We start from the raw sequence: 22,028 nt of genomic DNA, 5'->3' as shown, positions 1-22,028 counted from the left end.
CAATTTCCCTAACACCATTTCCCTACAAATACTGATTTCATTCAGTTCCTCACTCTCATTAGACCCTATGTTCCCCGACATCTCTGGTAGGTTATTTGTGACCTCCTTTGTGAAGACAGAACAAAAGTATGTATTTAATTGGTCTGCCATTTCTTTGTTCCCCATTATAAATTCCCCTGATTCTGACTGCAAGGGACCTATGCTTGACTTCACCAATCTTTTTCTCTTCACATATCTATAGAAGCTTTTACAGTCAGTTTTTATGTTCCCTGCAAGCTTGCTCTCATACTTTATTTCCCCCCTCTTAATTAATCCCTTTGTTCTCCTTTGCTGAATCTTAAACTGCTCTCAATCCTCATGTTTGCTGCTTTTTCTGGCCAATTTATATGTCCTCTCCTTGGATCTTATGCTGTCCCTAATTTCCCTTGTTAGCCACGGTTCAGTCACCTTTTTTGTTTTATTTTTATGCCAAACAGGGATGAACAAATTCTGTACTTCATCCATGCGATCTTTAAATGTTTGCCATTGCCTATCCACCGTCAACCCTTTTAAGTAACGTTCTCCAATCCATCCTAGCCAACTCGCGCCTCATACCATCGTAGTTTCCTTTATTTAAATTCAGGACCCTAGTCTCTGAGTCAACTACTTCACTCTCCATCTTAATGAAGAATTCGATCATATTATGATCGCTCCTCCCTAAGGGGCCTCGCACAACAAGATTGCTAATTAATCCTTTCTCATTACATAATACCCAGTCTAAGATGGCCTAATCTCCAGTTGGTTCCTCGACATACTGGTCCAGGAAGCCATCCCGTATACACTCTAGGAATTCCTCCTCCACAGTATTATTACTAATTTGGTTAGCCCAAAATATATGTAGATTAAAGTCACCCATGATAACTGCTGTGCCCTTATTGCACCCGTCTCTAATTTCCCATTTAATGCCATCCCCAACCTCAGCATTACTGTTTGGGGGTCTGTATACAACTCCCACTAATGTTTTCTGCCCCATGGTATTTCTCAGCTCTACCCATACAGATTCCACATCACCAGAGCTAATATCCTTCCTTACTATTGTGCTAATCTCCTCTTTAACCAGCAATGCTACCCCACCTCCTTTTCCTTTTTGCCTGTCTTTCCTGAATATTGAATACCCCTGGATGTTGAATGCCCAGCTTTGGTCACCCTGGAGCCATGTTTCCGTAATCCCAATCATATCATATCCATTTACATCTATTTGCGCAGCTAATTCATCCACCTTATTACGAATGCTCCTCGCATTAAGACACAAAGCCTTCAGGCTTGTTTTTTTTTAACACACTCAGACCTTTTAGAATTATTATTTACTGTGACCATGTTTGATTTACACCCTTGATTTCTCTGACTGCCACTTTTGCTTTTCTCCTTCCTGTCTTTTGCTTCTAGCCTTGCTTCCCTTTCCTCTGTCTCCCTGCACAGGTTCCTAACCCCTGCCATTTTAGTTTAAACCCTCCCAACAGCACTAGCAAAGACTCCCCCTCGGACATCGGTCCCAGTCCTGCCCAGGTGCAAACCGTCCAGTTTGTACTGGTCCCACCTCCCCCCGAACCAGTTCCAATGTCCCAGGAATTTGAACCCCTCCCCCTTGCACCATTCCTCTAGCCACGTATTCATCTGAAATATCCTTCTATTTCTACTCTGACTAGCACGTGGCACTAGTAGCAATCCTGAGATTACTACCTTTTGAGGTCCTATTTTTTAATTTACCTCCCAACTTCCTATATTCAGCTTTTAGGACCTCATCCCATTTTTTTACCTATATCGTTGGTACCTATAGCACCACGGCAACTGGCTGTTCATCCTCCCCCTCCAGAATGCCTTGCAGCCGCTCCGAGACATCCTTGACCCTTGCACCAGGGAGGCAACATACCATCCTGGAGTCTTTTTTCCGGCCGCAGAAACGCCTATCTATTCCCCTTACAATAGAATCCCCTATCACTATAGCTCTCCTGCTCTTTTTCCTCCCGTCCTGTGCAGCAGAACTACCCATGGTGCCAGGAAGTTGGCTGCTGCTGCCTTCCCCCGATAAGCCATCTCCCTCAACAATATCCAAAGCGGTATATCTGTTTGAGAGGGGGATGGCCACAGGGGACCCCTGCACTACCTGCCTGCGCCTACTACTCTGCCTGGTGGCCACCCATTCCCTTCCTGCCTGTGCAGCCTTTACCTGCGGTGTGACCAACTCATTAAACGTGCTATCCACGACGCACTCATCATCGCGAATGCTCCAGTATGTATCCATTTGCAGCTCCAGCGCCGCAATGCGGTCTGCCAGTAGCTGCAGCTGGATACACTTCCTGCATACGTGGTCGTCAGCGACACAGGAAGTGTCCCTGATTTCCCACATAGTGCAGGAGGAGCATGCCGCGGGGTCGAGCTGTGCTGCTGATCCGATGGTACCAAGAAGGCACTTGTCTGCACATTGATAATGTATTCTCTGAACTTTCTCCAGCGCGTCCGATTTGCCTGTTCTAAACTATGACTCGGAGCCTTAAGTAAATAATTTATTTTTGATAAACTAAGATATCCTGGTTTTTAGAACTATTGTAACAGTTCGATTTCTGACACCAAATATGGTTTGCAACGTTCTCCCTTTATTTGTATTCAACCAAGTCCAGATACACACACTGGCCTAGAAATTCGGTGGGCTGCGCCACCAGTTAGCGCCTAAAGAGGGCACTTGGTGGCTTTAGCGCCACTGGCCGCGCCTCCCGCGATATTTAGCTGGGGCGCTAATGGCGGTGTTAACCTGTTGCGCTGCGCCGCCTCCGATGACTTCATCGGTGTGCGCAGCGCCCCGCTACCGCCCCGATCTCGATATTTGGCAGCGACCGCCTCTGTAGCGCCGTTCGCAAATGGCGCCCGGTTCACGGGGCCTTCCTGTGGCGGCAGTGGCGCAAATTAAGGTGGCGGTGCGGGGCGGCCGTTTTTTCTGGCGGCCGCCTGCCAGCACCTCCGTCCCCGGCCTCCTGATCGCCCCCCGCGGCATTGCCGGCTGTTTTCCGAGAGCCCGGCACTTCTCGGTGCCGGGCTCTTTTGCCGGCATTCGCGATCTCTGATCGCGCTGGTGCAGGCCCCTCCCCCTTAAGAATGGGAGGAAGGCCTGCAGTACCGCAGCACGCCATGCCGCAGCGTGTGGCGCTGCGGCACGTTGCGCTGCGATATTCAGTTTCAGCGCCCTAAGAGGGACGCAGAGCGCCTCGAGCCTCGCCCCGTGTCCCTCTTGGGGCGCTCAAGCTGAATTTCCGGCGGTCGCTACTGCTCCAAATGCTGCGCTAAATCCGGCGCCCAGGCGAGCTTGGCGCCCCGTTTGCGGCTCCACCCAATTTCTCCCCCACTATCTTTAAGCAGTAGACATGCAGAGAAATAAATTGTATTACAGGTAGACTATCCTTTATCCGAAAACCTTGGGACCAGCTGTGTTTCGGTTTTCGTAATTTTTCGGATTTCAGAAGGTTTTCATCTCGGTATCTGACAACAAACACTGTTGCTTGACAACAAACACTGTTGCTTAGCAACAGCTTGTAAACACTCAGGCCCTGCCTTGGAAGCGTCTCTGAAGCTGTTGCTAAGCTACAGAGACTCTTTCCACAGCCTGGCTGTTTTTAAAAAAAAAAAAAAATGCTAGGGGAAGAAAAAAAACCTAACAAAACGGCTGCTGATTTCTGACGTTAGGTCGAAGTTTCCGGCTCACCCTGCTCCGTATCTGAATTCCTTGACTTAGCGGGGGTCTGGGGCTCGACTGCCGCCACCAGTTGTGGGAAAGCCGGATATCGGCTGACTCCTACACTAAGCTGGCCCGCAAATCAGGTCGGGTGGGGGGGTGGAAGAAAAGACTATCGGACGGGCTGCTGTATTGTTGGGTTCACTCTCCCGGTACCTCCTTCACACTGCCCGGCTCGGCCTGCAATCTCCTACCCAGGAGGGAACTCTGTGACCCTCTGCCCTGCTCACAGGGAAAGGCAGAGCTCCCGGACCACTCCGGTCATGTTTGGCGCCACTCGGGTCATGTCGTGCGCACGACTTACGCTCCACGACAAAACTTTTGGTTTTTAGAGGTTTTCAGTTTTCGGAAGTGCGGATAAAGGATAGTCTACCTGTACTCCTATTTCCCAAAACCTGACTCTCTCTACAACTTGTTAAAAGCTTAGGATCTTATAGTATGTTTCTCACAAACTCTGTCATTGATAATTAATTATGGCACAACAGGTATTATTGTGAACAAGACCCTCAGAAAAGATGTATTTCCTTCAAAACAACAGATGCCAACTCGTTTTTTTTTATCCTGTTCTTCCATTGTTCCATTTCTTATCTTAAAACTGTCTTGGCTAACTGTAGCCATGAAAACAAGTTAAGAGACACGAATCTTGTACATCCTGTTGTTTCAACAAATAATTAAACCAGTGTCAGTTAACTTGTACCCTGACAAATTAAACCCCAAAGCCTCCTAGGATGAACAACTTTTAACCATTTCATTAAGCAAAAAGTAACCAAAACCTTTAATCATATGAATAAACCTAATCCTACATATATTTGTATACACAACTAGGGTACCTTACACTATTAAGAATTATTTTCAAGAGCTGTTATGACAATGCGGGAAATATATATGCCTTACGCCTAGCACACAACCATCACAGCAGACCTTACACTTTAAAGGTTCAAATCTTTCCTGTAAAGAAAAGTATTCCATTAACCGGGATAAAATTTAGAAGCAGTTACAAATGCTCCCTGAAAAATCGCTGCAGTTGGATCAGTAACTTTAACCAATAAACATTACAACCCCACTCTAGACCCGAGACTACCTGTGAACAATGCCATGGGACATTTTCTAGTAGATAACAATCTAATGCTTATCGTAAGTAGCAGCCAGAATAAAGAGGGAAATTCTTCTAAATAAATTCAGACTATTCTATTTTTCCAGATAAAAAATTAGATTAATTTGTACCTAGTCTGACTGTTGTGAAGAACTCAACATACAAGACTGCCCTCTCTTGCAAGAGTGTGATGGTGAGGTGCAGTAATGACAATGTGACATGGGCAGCAATGCCACCATTAAGTGGGGTGGGAAAATGCCCAAGTCTTACAGACAAGTTATTTGGGGAGTAATCTTTTTATGAACTTGAATTTTGTTAAAATTAAAGAAGGTACATTAAAGAAATGACATGAAAAAGAAAGTTGAGTGGTTCCTAAATTTTCACCAGCTTTTACAGAACCCAAGAACAGAACAGAAGTAACTCAAGAAGAGAAACATCTTCTCCTTTTGAAGTCGGGTTTCGGATTAATTTTGGTCATTAATTAAATGAAGGCTCTGATGATGATAAAACATATAGTGTGTTTCGGAGAGCTGCAGCAAATTATACTGGCTAGTTTGGAATTATCATTGCTTCTTTGAGGTTGGATTTCATCACATTTGTAAAACAATAAAAACAGCAAATAATGTCCAAATTTTACAGATACTTTTTAAAGCTGTGTTTGGCCTGATTAAAAAACCAGGATTTCAGTTGTAAAATGCTAATGCATATGCTTTTTTAATCTTTAGAACAAAATTATGAAGTATTTATTATCAAGATGATCATTTAGTTGCTGGTATGCATTTATAAGTCGGTAGCTTCATAATTGTAAGAAGGAAACTGCCATTTGTGGATATGAGGGTGTGGACAGTTTGCTCACAATTTGGAATTTTACTTCATGAGGCACTTGACACTAATTAATGCATTTTAAATTTCCAAAATTTACTCACTCAAAAAAAAAAGCCTGGCAAGTGTTCGGAGTAAATCCAGCATGCAACTTTTTTATTTTAGTCTCAGCAGCGCTTTGTTGCTTCTCCTTGATGCAGTGCATTCTGGGAATTCTGGCATTACTTTGGCCAACTGTGATCTGTAGTGTACATTTTTTTTAATCATACTTTGGTTTGAAAATGTTAAAAATATTTACTTGGAGTTACATGAAAAATTGCTGTCACGGATAACTCAAGCTAACAAGTGCTGTGGTGCTCCAAGCTGCCCTATATAGTAAGCTGTTAATTTTCTGTCCTCTATTTTATGTACTATTTTGACGTAACTTGTTTGCATTCGTGCACTAACTGAATAAAGACACATATTGGAATGAAGCATTTCCTGGACTTTTGTATGTATGAAAATTTACCTGAAAACACATTAGCAGAGCTTTATCCAGTCTCTAGTCTCAAGGACTAGAGTTCTCATCCCACACAATGTTGAGTATCCACATAAATTTCTAGCTGATCATTTTTTCAAAAAGGCAGATTTGCTTGTTGAGGCTAAATGAATTATTGGAATGAGGGAATATTAGAATGAGGCCATTTCCTATTTTGGATCAGTGGTCACACTCTCACATCCATGTCAGAAGGCCATGGGTTCAAGCCCCACTCCAGAAAATTGAACACAGCATGTAGTTTGACACTTCAGTGCCGTACAGAGGGAGTGCTGCACTACCGGGTGTGCCGTCTTTTGAAACGTCCAACCGAGGCCTCGTCTAACCACTCTGGTGGATGTAAAACATCCCTTGATACTTGGAAGAAGAGCAGAAGAGTTCTTCCAGTGTCCTGACCAACCTTTAACCCTCAACCAACGTCGCTAAAATAAATTATATGCTTATCTATCTTATTGCCATTTATGGGACCTTGCTGTGCACAAATTGGCTGCAGCATTGTCTGTTAATGCTTTGGGATGTCCTGAGGAAAGGTACAATATAAATGCAAATTTCCTTTCTCTTTTCTTTCCCTCATTCACTCCTTATTTTATGAAGACCTAGGTGCAATCATATAAACAAATTCTTGGTCTTCCCAATCTCAGAAGGAGTTGGCACACACAAAAAAAATGTCAAGTGTATAGAAAGAACTATAGCGCCTTTCATGATCTCAGGATGTCCCAAAGCACTTTACATCCAATGATGTACCTTTGAAGTGTAGTCACTGTTATAACATAGGAAACGAAGCAACCAATTTGCACATAGCAAGGTCCCACAAATGGTAATGACCAGATCATCTGCTTTAGTGATGTTGGTTGAGGTATAATTATTGGCCAGGACACCGGGGAGAACTCCCCTACTCTTCTTTGAAATAATTCCTTGGGATCTTTTACATCCACCTGAGAGGACAGACTTTTAACGTCTCATCCAAAAAATGGCACCTCCGACAGAGCAGCACTCCCTCAGCATTGCACTGGAGTATCGACCTAGATTTTGTGCTCAAGTCTCTGGAGTGGGATGTCATTTATCTTAATTATTTTTTTTATTTTTTTTAAATAAAAAAAAAAAATAATAATTCTAATTGTATCTTGGCAGGTACGAGGGAAAGTATGTGGAGATGATTCTAAAAAGTCATTAGTGGCAACTATATGGCATACGTAGGTACGAGGGCCGAGTTGGCTAAGGTAGATTGGGAAACTACATTAAAAGGTATGACGGTAGACAAGCAATGGCTAGTATTTAAAGAATTAATACATAATTTACAACAAATATACATTCTTTTAAGGCGCAAGAACCCCACAGGAAAAGTGGTCCATCCATGGCTAACAAGAGAAGTTAAAGGTAGTATTAGATCAAAGATCAAAGGAAGAGGCTTATAATGTTGCCAAAAAGGACAGTAAGCCTGAGGATTGGGGGGATTTTAGAATTCAGCAAAGGAAAACCAAGAAATTGATAAAGAAAGGGAAAATAGAATATGAGAGTAAACTAGTGAGAGACATTAAAAACAGACTGTAAAAGCGTCTATAGGTATGTAAAAAGGAAAAGATTAGCGAAAGTAAATGTGCGTCCCTTACAGGCTGAGACAGCAGAAATTATAATGGGGAATAAGGAAATGGCAGTGAAATTAAACAAATACTTTGTGTCTGTCTTCACGGAAGAAGACACAAAAAACCTCCCGGAAATAGTGGAGAACCAAGGCTCTAGCGAGAATGAGAAACTGAAAGAAATTAGTATTAGTAAAAAAGTAGTACTGGAGAAATTAATGGGACTGAAAGCCAATAAATCCCCATGACCTGATGGCCTACCTCCTAGGGTTTTGAAAGAGGTGGCTATAGAAAGAGTGGATGCATTGGTTGTCATCTTCCAAAATTCCATTGCTTCTAGAATGGTTCCTGCAGAAGGTAGCAAATGTAACCCCACTATTTAAGAAAGGAGGGAGAGAGAAATCTGGGAACTACAGACCAGTTAGCCTGACATCAGTAGTAGGGAAAATGCTAGAATCTATTATTAAGGACGTGGTAACAGGCCACTTGGAAAATAATAATAGGATTGGGCAGAGTCAACACGGATTTATGAAAGGGAAATCATGTTTGACAAATTTGTTAGTTTTTTGAGATTGTAACTAATATAGAATAGATAAGGGGGAACCAGTGGATGTGGTGTATTTGGATTTTCAGAAGGCATTTGATAAGGTGCCACACAAGAGGTTATTAAACAAAATTAGGGCTCGTGGGATTGGGGGTAATATACTAGCATGGATTGAGGATTGAGGCTGTAACTAGTGGGGTACTGCAAGGATCAGTGCTTGGGCCTCAGCTATTCACAATCTATATCAATGATTTGGATGAGGGGACCAAATGTAATATATCCAAGTTTGCTGATGATACAAAGCCAGGTGGGAATGTAAGTTGTGAGGAGGATGCAAAAGGCTTCAAGGGGATATAGACAGGCTATGTGAGTGGGCAAGAACATGGCAAATGGAATATAGGGGCAGTAATTCGGGTCGGTGGCTTGCCGCGCGTGCAAGCCCCTGATATGCACTTACCCGACGCGCTGACATTTCACCTCCAGGGACGCCTGGAATTCCATTTTGAAACAGAAGAATCCCGGGCAGCGTTTGACGTTGCGCCGCCCAGGAGTGCAGCCAGCGCGAAGCCTGGAGCGCGCTGTGCAAGTGAGACACGCCCCTTGAGGTCTCAGTTTAATAGGACACGCCCCCAATGTTTCTCACAACCTGCTAAGCATTTTTACATGCAAAGCAGCATTTTAAATAGGTTTTTGGTATTTTTATGAAGCTTTTGGTAACTTTTATAAACTTTTAAAAACGTTTACATTATTTTGAAGAATCTGAAGTAGTTTTAAACAGAATTAAAGCAATTTAAAGACTTTTAAAAGCCCTAAAAAAAAATTTATTCCATTTATTTATTTAGCAATGTTGTCGTCATACGTGTCTTCACACTGTTCCCTTTGGGGAACTGTATGAAGTGGTGGAAGGATTTATGGCCGTGATTAACACTCATTCCGTGACCGTAACCATCTTTTGAACCAGCCATTCGGGTGGTTAGTCCTATGGCGGGAGGGTTTTACGGGCTCCCACAAGCTATACAAGGAGGGGGGGCCACCCACACCCACGGACGCAAATATCCCACTGGATGTCAACCCAGAATTTAGAGCCGGAGCTCCGACTCCACTTGCCGGGACTGTCTGGAGCGGGGTTCGAAACCCTACCCCGTCTGGCCCAGCGGCGGGGATCCTACCGCTACGCCAAAGGCCCAATCCGATTAGCAACGTGAAATGGCTGGAATGAGCACAATTCACGGCATTAAAAGAACTCACAATTGAACTGATGATGACCTCAGCAATCTCCTCAACGAGGTGGAGGCGCAGTGCCTGCTCATCATTGGTAATGAGAAGTCAAAGGCGCCGCAAAAAGGACAGATGATAGCTTGGTCTTTCAAGTGGCAGCATAGGGCTCCAGTCACGGGGAGGGAAAAGGCGCAGGAAACGTATGGGTGTCACCTTTTGCGCGGAGCGGGCCTTTTGCGTAGCGGTAAGCATCCCCGCCGCTGGGCCAGAAGGAGTAGGGTTTCGAACCCCGCTCCAGACAGTCCCGGCAAGTGGGGTCGGAGCTCCAACTATAAATTCTGGGTGGACATCCAGCGGGATACTTGCGTCCGCGGGTGTGGGTGGCCCCCTCCCCTCAGATGGGTTGTGGGAGCCCGTAAAACCCTCACGCCATAGGACTAACCACCCTAATGGCTGGTATGAAGATGGTTATGGTCACGGAAGGAGTGTTAACGTGGCCAGAAATCCTTTCACCACTTCATACAGTTCCCGAAAGGGAACAGTGTGAGGATACGTACGACGATGACCTGTTGCGCAATGCACCTCCTTGGACCCTCAGTCGCAGATGCGAGGGGGCAAATCGTGCAATTGTTAAATTTTTCATTTTATTGACATGTAAAATGTTGGCCCAGTAATTCCCTTCCAAACGCGCGAGTACGGTCGGGGTACTTACGCGTCTGTCCGGAGGAAATGCCGGTTTTCAGCATGCACAGCGCATGCGGGGAAAACCGGCATTTCCTGTCCTCTGAACGAAGGGGTTCAGAGGCAGAACGCGTGCGACTGTACAGGCAGCGCGTGCGCAGTAAAATTCGCCGCTTTCATTCATGCTTTCAGTGAGGTCAAGTCCTTACAACTTACACATGAAAAAAGCATGAGTACAGTTGCTCCAGAGGTTGCGGTTGTTTGGGAAAGGGAGGAAAGTTATTTTAAGAAATGCTGAGGTAAGTTTTAAAGTTTATTTTTGTTTTTTAAAACGGGTTTTCAGTACTGTAGGTAGAAGGATCAATTGTGGCTATGTGAATTAAATTTGCTGTGTTTATTAAATGTGAAAATGACGCCAACGTTTTTAAGAAAGAAACTTTTCATCAGTAATATATTCTTTTAAGTAATTATGTATGTATGTCTGTATATATTCCTTTGCGTGTATGTATATATTCCTTTACTTATGTGTATGAATGTATGTATTTAATTATGACTTTCAGAGAAAGTAACTTATTGGAAAATCATAATTAAAAACATACATTCATACACATAAGTAAAGGAATATAAAACATACATACATATACGTAAAGGAATATATGCGGACATACATACATAATTACTTATTACTGATGAAAAGTTTCTTTCTTAAAAGTGTTGGAAATGTTACATTACTCATTTTAGAACACTCATTCTCACATTCAATTCACACAGCCACAATTGCTCTTTCTACCTACTGTACTGAAAACCCGTTTAAAAAAAAAATTTAAACTTTAAAACTAACCTCAGCATTTCTTAAAATAACTTTCCTCCCTTTCCCAAACAAAAATATTGCCTTTCAGAAGCTCCACGATAAAATATATCTTCCTCCGCAGCCTTGGAGCAACTTTACACATGCTTTTTTCAAGTGTAACTTGTAAGGAGTTACCCTCACTGAATCCATGAATGAAATCGACGAAGTTCACTGCGCACGCGCTGCCTGTGCAGTCGCACGCGCGGTGCCTCTGAACCCCTTCGTTCAGAGGACTGGAAATGCCGGCGTTCCCCGCATGCACGGTGTTTCCTGAACGCCGGCATTTCATCCGGCCAGATGCGTGAGTACCCAGACCATACTCACGCATTTGGACCCGAATTACTGGGCCATAATGTGGAGAAATGTGAAGTTATTCACTTTGGTAGGAAAAATAGAAAAGCAGAGTATTTTTTAAATGGTGAGATATTGGGAAATGTTGGTGTTCAGAGGGACCCAGGTGTCCTTGTACACGAATCACTGAGCGTTAACATGCAGGTACAGCAAGCAATTAAGAAAGCAAATGGTATGTTGGCCTTTATTATAAGAGGATTTGAGTATAAGAGTAAAGATGTATTACTGCAATTAAACCAAAGGCCCTGGTGAGACCACACCTGGAGTATTGTGTACAGTTTTGGTCTTTTTACCGAAGGAAGGATATACTTGCCATAGAGGGAGTGCAACGAAGGTTCACCAGACTGATTCCTGGGTTGGGGGGGGATTGTCTTATGAGGAGAGATTGAGTGAGTAGACTAGGCCTATATTCTCTGGAGTTTAGAAGAATGAGAGGTAATCTCATTGAAACATACAGCATTCTTACAGGGCTTGACAGTGTAGATGCAGGGAGGATGTTTCCCCTGGCTGGGGAGTCCATGATCTTATTGAATGGCGGAGCAGGCTCGAGGGGCCAAATGGCCTACTCCTGCTCCTATTCTTATGTTCTTATTGCTACAGTCCATATAGCAGACATACAACAATACCATTTGTAAAGTAAGTGCGCTGTTTCCCTCAAAATGAAGGTGAAAGATGCTGCTGACTTTCCAACTAGACCAAAATACAGGAGTTTTAAAGAGAATGAGAAAAATTAAACCATTACCGTAGTTATATATTCTTCTCACTAAACTATAAAATTAGTCAGAAAGGCAAAAATAGACATTAATATATATTTTTCCCCTAACAGAAATTGAACAGTGCAAAGGATTGTTGCAGTGACTCCGCCAGATTCTGACCAAAATTTTAAGAAGTACTGGATAAAGGCCAACACAATGAGTTCCCTTGATGCAGCAATAAAGACTGAAAATAGAGATGATGAGAGTGAAGTGCATGCTGAGTTGTGGCAAGATGAATCCAAAGATCACAAGAGCAACAATAACGTTAATGACAACGCACGTGAGGTAGCGGAGATCTGTGTTGTGATTGGTGAGGATGGGGCTCAACGGTGTTCTGAACAGGATCAACCCAATAATCGATCCAGTGGTAAATATTAACATTCAAGTCTATCTATATATCTATCTTAAAAATCTTTTGTTTTGTGCTCACTTCCTGTACACGGACACAGACCAGTTGGGCCGAATGGCCTTTTTTGTGTTGCAGATTCTATGTAATTCTACATTTACCTATTTCCTGTATTACATTTTTATCACGGAAAGCCCATATGTCAACAGCCACAATGGAAAACCCAATGTTATAGTTGATAATAGGAAAATCACAATAAATATTTCGCAGTCAATAGTTTAATTAATCAATCACTTAAAATCTCATTTCACAATACGTAGCATGATTAAACTTAGCCATTATTTTTTCTGTCTTCTAATACCTTCATTAAAGTTTTTACTTGGAGGCTTCAACTTGGGCTTTGACATGGTATTTTTGCCCAAAGTGTTGGCCCGGTTTGGTCCTGCAGTCTGATCATGTATAATGTGCCAAATTCTCAGAATGCATCATTAGTATTTAAGCTGGCCAAATGACAGAGCACTTCTCTTTCAGTCTTTTACAAAGTCTATTCAATTATTTTTCAAAACTAGTTGAAGAAAATTTATAGAGTACAGATTTCAAAAGCTGTATGTTTGTCGTCTGCTTACACACCTATTGTACCACATCTTAATTATATTCTAATAATAAGGTTGAGAAAGCATATTAAGGTGAAGTAGACTGTGTCTTCATTCTAATTTTAATTATTATTCAGTTGAATTCTGAAACCAAGCAGAAAACCCATAACTATCAGCTGATTATTATTGGCCTTTTGTTGTTAGAAAATGTAAACATTTTCATTAATGGCACCTGTGTGACAGAGGCAGAGACATAGACAGAGAGGCAGTGTCTTTCCTAATCGTAAATTTAAAAAAAAATTACTCGAGTTGAATATTGAAAATGGAATTTAAATAACGTCACTATAAATCACTGACCCTGATGTGAAAGTGTCCCTTTCTTGTTTTAAAAGTGTTCCCTCTTGTTCTAAAACAATGTATCCTCAGATTCACCATGAGCAATACAATGTAACCAGAAATATTGATTAGTGCTGGTTTCATTATGTACAGTATGGTTACCATTGACCACCATATGATGATATCTGTATCGGTTTATGTACAAACCTGTTGGGACAGGAGAGATCCTGCACATTCTGTAAGCTTTTCCTTCTTCCGAATAATGTCCTCAAGATGCTTAATCTACTGGTTGAACACTGGTAAATTTGACCCAATGAGAAAAGTTGAACTTGAGCAATTGAGGCTTAAATATGATCTTGCACATTGAAAATTGTGTTTTTATACTACATCTACTGTACAAAGCCATCAACAAGTAAAAAAGAAGCTGGAATTTTTTAAACAAAAAAACTTGGTGAAGCAGCAGATTTTGACTTGGAGTGGTTATGGTGGTTAGGGACTTTCCAAAATTGTGTTAGCTGGAATGAGATCCGACTAAGTTTTACTCCCTATTTTGCTTCCCCCAAAGTACATTCCGCCTGACCTGACCTGACTTGAACGCTCCCATATTTGCAGGTTTAGGTCCTTCGTTTAGGCCAACACAACCCAGATGCCGATCTATCCCTTGGCCTGAAAGGGTTGTAGCAGCAGCAATAACTGCCTGCTTTGGGGCCTTTGGCTAATCTCCAGAAGCAGTGGATTAGAAGGTCCCGAGCCCCAGAGATTGATGAAAGTAGCGGGGAAAAAAAGAGTAACTTGCCTTTTTGGGTCTCAGATGGCCATTCCTGCCCCTCACGGATCCTTTTTATCTGTTGGGGGCTGGGTGCAAGGTGTAATGCCAGCTTCTGGGCGCTCCAGCATTTGATTGCCTGCCCTGACTTATCTGGAGGAAAATTAGGTGGATAGTACTGATGGAAGGTAATTCAACAGGATCAGCTGACCCTGAATGAAGAATATATTCTGCACTAGTTTTTTTTACCTCTGCCGTATACCAACATCATACCTTTATCTAATTGCCTCCATAATCTGGAACATAACCATTTATTTGCTAAAAAGTCTGCATTTTTGGCTTTTGATTCTGCCTGAAAACAAATTAAGTTTTAAGTCTCGTTTATTTGTTTCCTTAGCTTATTGTAATCTCTGGTTCACTGATTTTTGCATGGGAACTTCTTACTTTCTACCATATCAATTTTCTGCATAATTTTGAACACTTTGATTGTAGGCCCTTTGTTAGTCTTTTGTAATGACAACAAATAGAATTCTCTGAGACCCCTAACTCAGTGCTGTTAAGTATAAATTTTAGGAATGTAGTGTTAACTACAAATTAATGTCTACTTTCAGACAGCCGGATTGATAGTTGATTAATGTGCCTTCCGGTGAAGATTAAAGGAATTTGTGACCTTCTGGTATTTATTGTGGATGCAACTCGTTGCTCCTAGGCCTTTTCTAATGCCATTCTTGGCAGCTGCTGCAATGAGCAAAAAAAAAGAGAGATTGAAACAAACATCTTGTTTAGCTCCGTTCACGTAAATGTATGAAATTGTACCTGGCATGAGTCTCCACCTTCAAGAAAGGTGAGGGAATCAATGGCTAAATCTGCTAACATTATTTAGTGAAATTGAAGTCCCCAGATATTGCCACCAATGGAAAAGAACCATCCTCAGTTCCTTGTATTGGTAGGTGGAAGGGAGGGGGGTCGCCTGGTAGAACATTTCTCAAAGGGAAAATGTCTCGGATGACTTTACTTCATGAAGACAATTTTAATCTTAACATGTACACTGAGATTAGTTAATATCATCAGGACTGGAAATCCTGAGCATCATTCTGCTGGTTCAGTTCGGGCAGGGGAGCTGTTTAAATCATCAGAATTCAGTCAAGAATGCCATTGGTAATAAAAGCTGGGAAATGGGGTCTGTAAAGTATCACAAAACATTGTGCAGTATAAGTGCTTGCATGGTTTTAAAGCTTGCAACTACAGTAAGTAATCTCATTTCAAAAGCACTGTTTTATTTTGGTACACTAGTGGTAGAAAAGCACCAAGAAGCTATCCTAGAGATTTTTTAACAATCTGCAGTAATGGAAATTTTGGCCACAATTCAACTCTGGAAAAATGCCGCAATAGGTTTGTTTTGTATTGTATATAGTACTTTGTCAAACAGCGTTTATTTAAACAATTGGTGGAGGGAGAGAGGAGGCCAAGTTGATTGTGGTGTTCATATATAGATCCTAAGGTACATAAGTCTTGGGGTGAAAGTTACTGGAAGGTGTTCTGTGGAGGCAAAATGTGAGAACAATGCTCCTGTATCCAGTGTTTAATAGTTATTTTCATTGGGTTACAGAGAGGTAAACAGCTGTGCTGAAACTCTACCTCGAACTAGTGGAACTATTATTCCATGGTGTATGTAGTGGTCACGAAGGTCATGTCAGTACATTCACATTTTATGCTGAATTGTGCTGAATACCATTCTGCTCATTGAGATCCTGCTGTTTGCTGCCCACCTAGTGAGTACTCAAACCTGTGCAGTTGTCTAAAAGCTAGTGACTATTCCCTTTGGGGGCAGGAGAGAGAAGATAGTAGGATCTCTTTGGGGTTGAGGTGGCTCCAAGATCATGTGTTTTGTGATGGAAGATTGGAACCAAGTCATTCTTCTGTGGTAGATTCAGTAATCTGATATCTAACCTGATACTCTGAGCCAGGGAAGTCAGCAGTAGTCCAAGCAATGTTGATAATTTACTTGCCAGCTTGATTGACGAATGGGACCTGAGAGGATAGAGCCGCATCACTGTGACTGAGATTCTTCCACTTGGCTGCAAATAATTCTGCAAACCAATACCCCAACATGGCTGGACGCTCAGTGAGAAGCTTACCAGTGTTCATTACTGATGAGACATGTGATTTTTGCCTGATTAAAATCCAACTAACACTTTCTATGCTTAAGAATCGCTTAAAGGGCTCATACCAACTTGTAACTACTGTCTGAACTAAGTAAGGTATGTCCCTCGGGAGGAATGACATTTTTACCAGGCAAACAAGCTTTACCTTTTGTGGATTTCTCAGTAGCTTGGATTGGAGAGCTTTAAGCATGTGTGATCTCCACACATGTCAGTTATGCAGATGACCAAAAATAAATTTGTAATTTATTGCTTGGACATGACTTCACAACTTTTTTTTCAGTTATTAACTAACTGCACTCTAGCTATTGTGAGCAAAAGTGTCCCCATTGCAGTTGCATTCTTTTCCTGTCATCAACACCAGTGGTATTTTATGTGCCCTGCAAAAATAATAAGTCTGTGTTGGGTTATTTCAAAATAATTCTTAATATTAAGAGTTTTGCTACTTATGCTCCGTTTATAAAAAAATAAAAATAAAAAATAAAAATTTGTATGTGAAATAGTTTTCAATGTCAGACACACACACGTCTCCCATTTTGACCACAGTTATCCTTGTGCATCAAAAATCTCATAAGAATGAAGTAACAGCTCGGCTCCTCTTTTGAGGCAAGAACTACGACCACTAAGAAAAGTACTAAGAGGGTGCACAGAAATAACGCATCAAGAATCAGTATATGCAGTGTGTCATCGTTAAAGTCAATTGAAACCAAAATCAATATCACTGCGTTTACACTATCAGCAAAAGTTAACATGACCCCACTCTCACTCCTGTTTCTGTTTTCTGCCTGTCTGATTATTATTCAGGCAAAACAGCTAGGTGGTTCCTGAGCATAGGCATGGAGCAGGGGCGACAGCGGAGAAAAAAAAAGAGGGAAAGTAGGAAAAATGTGGAAGGGTGGGGGGGGGGAAGAAGCCCCAGGGCCTGATAATCTACATCCTAGGGTACTTAAGGAAGTGGCCCTAGAAATAGTAGATGCATTGCTGGTCATCTTCCAAAATTCGATGGACTCTGGAACAGTTCCCATGGATTGGAGGGTAGCTAATGTAACCCCACTATTTAAAAAAGGTGGTAGAGAGAAAACGGGGAATTACAGACCAGTAAGCCTGACATCGGTAGTAGGGAAAATGCTAGAGTCCATTATAAAAGACTTAATAGCAGAACACTTGGAAAACAGTGACAGGATCAGACAAAGTCACCATGGATTTACAAAAGGTAAATCGTGCTGGACTAATCTACTGGAATTTTTTGAGGATGTAACTGGTAAAATAGATAAGGGAGAACCAGTGGATGTGGTGTATTTGGACTTTCAAAAAGCTTTCGATAAGGTCCCGCATAAGAGATTAGCGTGTAAAGTTAAGGCACATGGGATTGGGGGCAAGGTATTGACTTGGATAGAGAACTGGTTGGCAGACAGGAAGCAAAGAGTTGGAATAAACGGGTCTTTTTCCGAGTGGCAGGCAGTGACTAGTGGGGTACCGCAGGGATCGGTCCTTGGACCCCAGCTATTCACAATATATATTAATGATCTAGACAAGGGAACTAGATGTAATATCTCCAAGTTTGCAGACGACACAAAGCTGGGTGGGTGTGTGTGCTGTGAGGAGGACGCCGAGAAACTCCAGTATGATTTGGACAGGTTTGGTGATTGGGCAGAAGCATGGCAGATGCAGTATAACATGGATAAATGCGAGGTTATCCACTTTGGTGTCAAAAACAGGAAGGCAGATTATTATCTGAATGGCAATAGATTGGGAGAAGGGGAAGTGCAACGAGACCTGGATGTCCTTGTGCACCAGTCGCTGAAGGTAAGCATGCAGGTGCAGCAGGCGGTTAAGAAGGCAAATGGTATGTTGGCCTTCGTAGCGAGAGGGTTTGAGTACAGGAACAAGGATGTCTTGCTGCAGTTGTACAGGGCCTTGGTGAGACCACATCTTGAGTATTGTGTGCAGTTTTGGTCGCCTTATCTGAGGAAGGATGTTCTTGCTATGGAAGGAGTTCAGCGAAGATTCACCAGGCTGATACATGGGATGGCAGGAATGACATATGAGGAGAGATTGGGTCGATTGGGCTTATACTCGCTGGAGTTAGAAGAATGAGAGGGGATCTCATTGAAACTTATAAAATTCTGACAGAACTGGACAGACTAGATGCAGGAAGGATGTTCCCGATGGGCAGGGAGTCCAGAACCAGGGGTCACGGTCTAAGGATAAGGGGTAGGCCATTTAGGACAGAAATTAGGAGGAATTTCTTCACCCAGAGAGTGGTGAACCTGTGGAATTCTCTACCACAGAAGGCAGTAGAGGCCAATTCATTAAGTATATTCAAGAAGGAGTTGGATATATTTCTTAAGGCTAAAGGGGTCAAGGGGTATGGGGAGAAAGCAGGGACAGGGTACTGAATTTGGATGATCAGCCATGATCACATTGAATGGCGGAGCAGGCTCGAGGGGCCGAATGGCCTACTCCTGCTATCTTCTATGTTTCTAAGCTGCCTTTTTTCTGCCTGCCATTTTACTGTTTTTTTTCCTGACATTACTGCTGCTCTAATTTTTATTTTAAGAACATAAGAACTAGGAGCAGAGCAGTAGGTCATAAGGTCCTTCGAGCCTGCTCCGCCATTCAGTAAGATCATGACTGATCTTCTACCTCAACTCCACTTTCCCCCCCTATCCCTTGATTCCTTTAACATCCAAAAGTCTTGAATATACTCATCAACTGAGCATCCACAGCCCTCTGGGGTCGAGAATTCTAAAGATTCACAACCCTCTGAGTAAAGAAATTTCTCCTCATCCGCAGTCTTAAATGGCCGACCCCTTATCCTGAGACTCTAGACTCTCCAGCCAGTGAAAACAGCTTCTCAGCATTTAGCCCTCTTAAGAATTTTATACATTTTAATGAGATCACCCCTCATTATTCTAAACCAGATTCTAAATAGGCCCATTCTACTCAAATCTCTCCTCGTAGGACAATCCTCTCATCCCAGGAAACAATCCAGTGAACCTTTGTTGCACTGCCTCTGAGGCAAGTATATCCTTCCTAGGGTAAGGAGACCAAAATGGGACACAGTATTCCAGATGTGGTCTCAACAAAGCCCTGTAGTAAGACTTCCTTACTCTTTTATACTCCAACCCCCTTGCAATAAAGGCTAACATACAATTTGCCTTCCTAATTGTTTGCTGTACCTACATGTTAACTTTCTGTGATTAGTGTACAAGGGCCCAAAATAACTCTGAATCCCAATCTAACTAGTATCTCACCTTTTAAAATATATTCTGCTTTTCCATTCTTGCTACAAAAATGGATAATTTCACACTTCCCCACATTATACTCCATCTGCCACCTTCTTGCCCAATCACTAAACTGGTCTATATCCCTTTGCAGCCTCCTTGCGTCCTCCTCACAGCTTACTTTCCCACCTACCTTTGTATCGTCAGCACACTTGGATATACTACACACGGTCCCCTCATCTATGTCATTGATATAGATTTTAAATAGCTGAGGCCTAAGCACTTAGCCTTGCGGCACACCACTAGTTACACACTGCCATCTCAAATGACCCGTTTTTTCCTACTCCCTGTTTACTATCTGTTACCTAATCCTCAATCCATGCTAATAATGACCCCCAATCCCATGAGCCCTAATCTTCTGTAACAACCTCTTTTGTGGCACCTTATCGAATGCCTTCTGAAAATCCAAATTACTACATCCACTGGTTCCCCCTTTTCTACCTTGCTAGTTAAACCCTCAAAAAGCTCCCATTAGAATTGTCAAACACGATTTCCCTTTCATAAAACTGTGTTGCCCTTGCCTAATCATATTGTGATTTTTTTCCAAGTGCCCTGTTCCCACGTCCTTAATAGATTCTAGCATTTTCCCTACTACTGATGTCAAGCTAACTGGCCTATAGTTCCCTGATTTCTCTCTCCCTCCTTTCTTAAACAGTGGGGTTACATAGAATCAGAGAATGATTACAGCACAGAAGGAGGCCATTCGTCGCATCGAGCCCATGCCAGCTCGCTGCAAGAGCACTTCAGCTAGTCCCACTCCCCCGCCCTTTCCCCGTAGCCCTGCAATTTTTTTTCCTTCAGGTACTTATTCAATTCCCTTTTGAAAGCCTCGATTTGGTCTGTCTCCACCACCCTTTCAGGCAGTCCATTCCAGATCCTAACCACTCGCTGCATAAAAAAGTTTATCCTCATGTTGCCTTTGGTTCTTTTGCCAGTCACCTTAAATCTCTGTCCTCTGGTTCTCAACCCTTCTGCCAATGGAAACAGTTTTCTCTCTCTCTACTCTGCATAGACCCCCTCATGATTTTGAACACCTCTATCAAATCTCCTCTCAACCTTCTCTGCTGTAAGGAGAACAACACCATGCTTCTCCAGTCTATCCATGTAACTGAAGTCCCTCATCCCTGGAACCAATCTTTTCTGCACCCTCTCTAAGGCCTTCACACCCTTCCTAAAGTGCGGTGCTCCAATTGTAGCCGAACCAGTGTTTTATAAAGATTCATCATAACTTCCTTGCTTTTGTATTCTATGCCTCTATTTATGAAGCCCAGGATCCCGTATGCTTTTTTAACCGCTTTCTCAACCTGCCCTGCCAACTTCAACAATGTGTGCACATATACCCCCAGGTGTCTCTCTTCATGCAACCCCTTTAGGATTGTACCCCTTAGTTTATATTGCCTCTCCTTGTTCTTCCTACCAAAATGTATCACTTTGTACTTTTTTGAGTTAAATTTAATCTGCCACGTGTCCACCTATTTCACCAACCTGTTTGTGCCTTCTTGAAGTCTATCACTATCCTCCTCACTGTTCACCATACTTCCAAGTTTTGTGTCATCTGCAAATTTTGAAATTGTGTCTTGTACATCCAAGTCATTAATATATATCAAGAAAAGCAGTGGCCCTCATACTGACACCTGGGGAACACCTTCCTCCAGTCTGAAAAACAACTGTTCACTACTACTCTCTGTTTCCTGTCACTTAGCCAATTTTGTATCCATGCTGCCACTGTCCCTATTATTCCATGGGCTTCAACTTTGCTGGTAAGCCTATTATGTGGCACTTTATCAAACGCCTTTTGGAAGTCCATGTACACCGCATCCACATTGCCCTCATCAACCCTCTCTGTTATCTCATCAAAAAATTCAATCAAGTTGGTTAAATACGATTTGCCTTAAACAAATCAGTGCTAGCTTCCCTTAATTAATCCACACTTGTCCAAGTGACTGTTAACTTTGTCCCTGTTTATCGTTTCTAAAAGCTTCCCTACTACCAAGGTTAAACTGACTGACCTGTAGTTGCTGGGTTTATCCTTACACCCTTTTTTGAACAAGGGTGTAACATTTGTAATTCTCCAGTCCTCTTGCACCACCCCCCCCCCCCCCCCCCCGTATCTAAGGATTGGAAGATTATAGCCAGTACCTCCACGATTTCCTCCTTAACTTCCCTCAGCATCCTAGGATGCATCCCATCCAATCCTGGTGACTTATCAACTTTAAGTACAGACAGCCTTTCTAGTACATCCTCTTTATCAATTTGTATCTCAGCCGGTATCTCCACTACCTCCTCTTTCACTATGACATTTGTTACCTTCCAATCCACTGGGACCGTTCTAGAATCTAGGGAATT

The 22,028-nt window shown here is 42.4% G+C and overlaps 1 protein-coding gene across 11 annotated transcripts in view; it reads left to right on the top strand.

Annotated features, from left to right (window-relative positions):
• Nucleotides 1–22,028, top strand: part of znf618 (zinc finger protein 618) — a 113,189-nt gene that overhangs the window by 45,975 nt on the left and 45,186 nt on the right. For 6 of the 11 annotated variants that reach the window (XM_085965740.1, XM_085965739.1, XM_085965742.1 and 3 more), the window contains 2 exons: nt 7,345–7,458; nt 12,264–12,559. The exons of 1 other annotated variant lie outside the window; for it this stretch is intronic. In XM_085965740.1, coding sequence (XP_085821866.1) covers nt 12,349–12,559 — 211 coding nt within the window. In that variant the 5' untranslated portion in view covers nt 7,345–7,458; nt 12,264–12,348. The remainder of the gene's footprint in view (nt 1–7,344; nt 7,459–12,263; nt 12,560–22,028) is intronic. 4 more of the 11 variants (XM_085965741.1, XM_085965745.1, XM_085965744.1 and 1 more) reach the window with 1 other exon arrangement.

Source organism: Somniosus microcephalus, chromosome 23 (assembly GCF_052327205.1).
Source record: "Somniosus microcephalus isolate GS21.2 chromosome 23, FLI_Smic_1.0, whole genome shotgun sequence".
NCBI classification, from domain to species: domain Eukaryota; kingdom Metazoa; phylum Chordata; class Chondrichthyes; order Squaliformes; family Somniosidae; genus Somniosus; species Somniosus microcephalus.
This window is presented reverse-complemented; position numbering and strand designations above follow the sequence as displayed.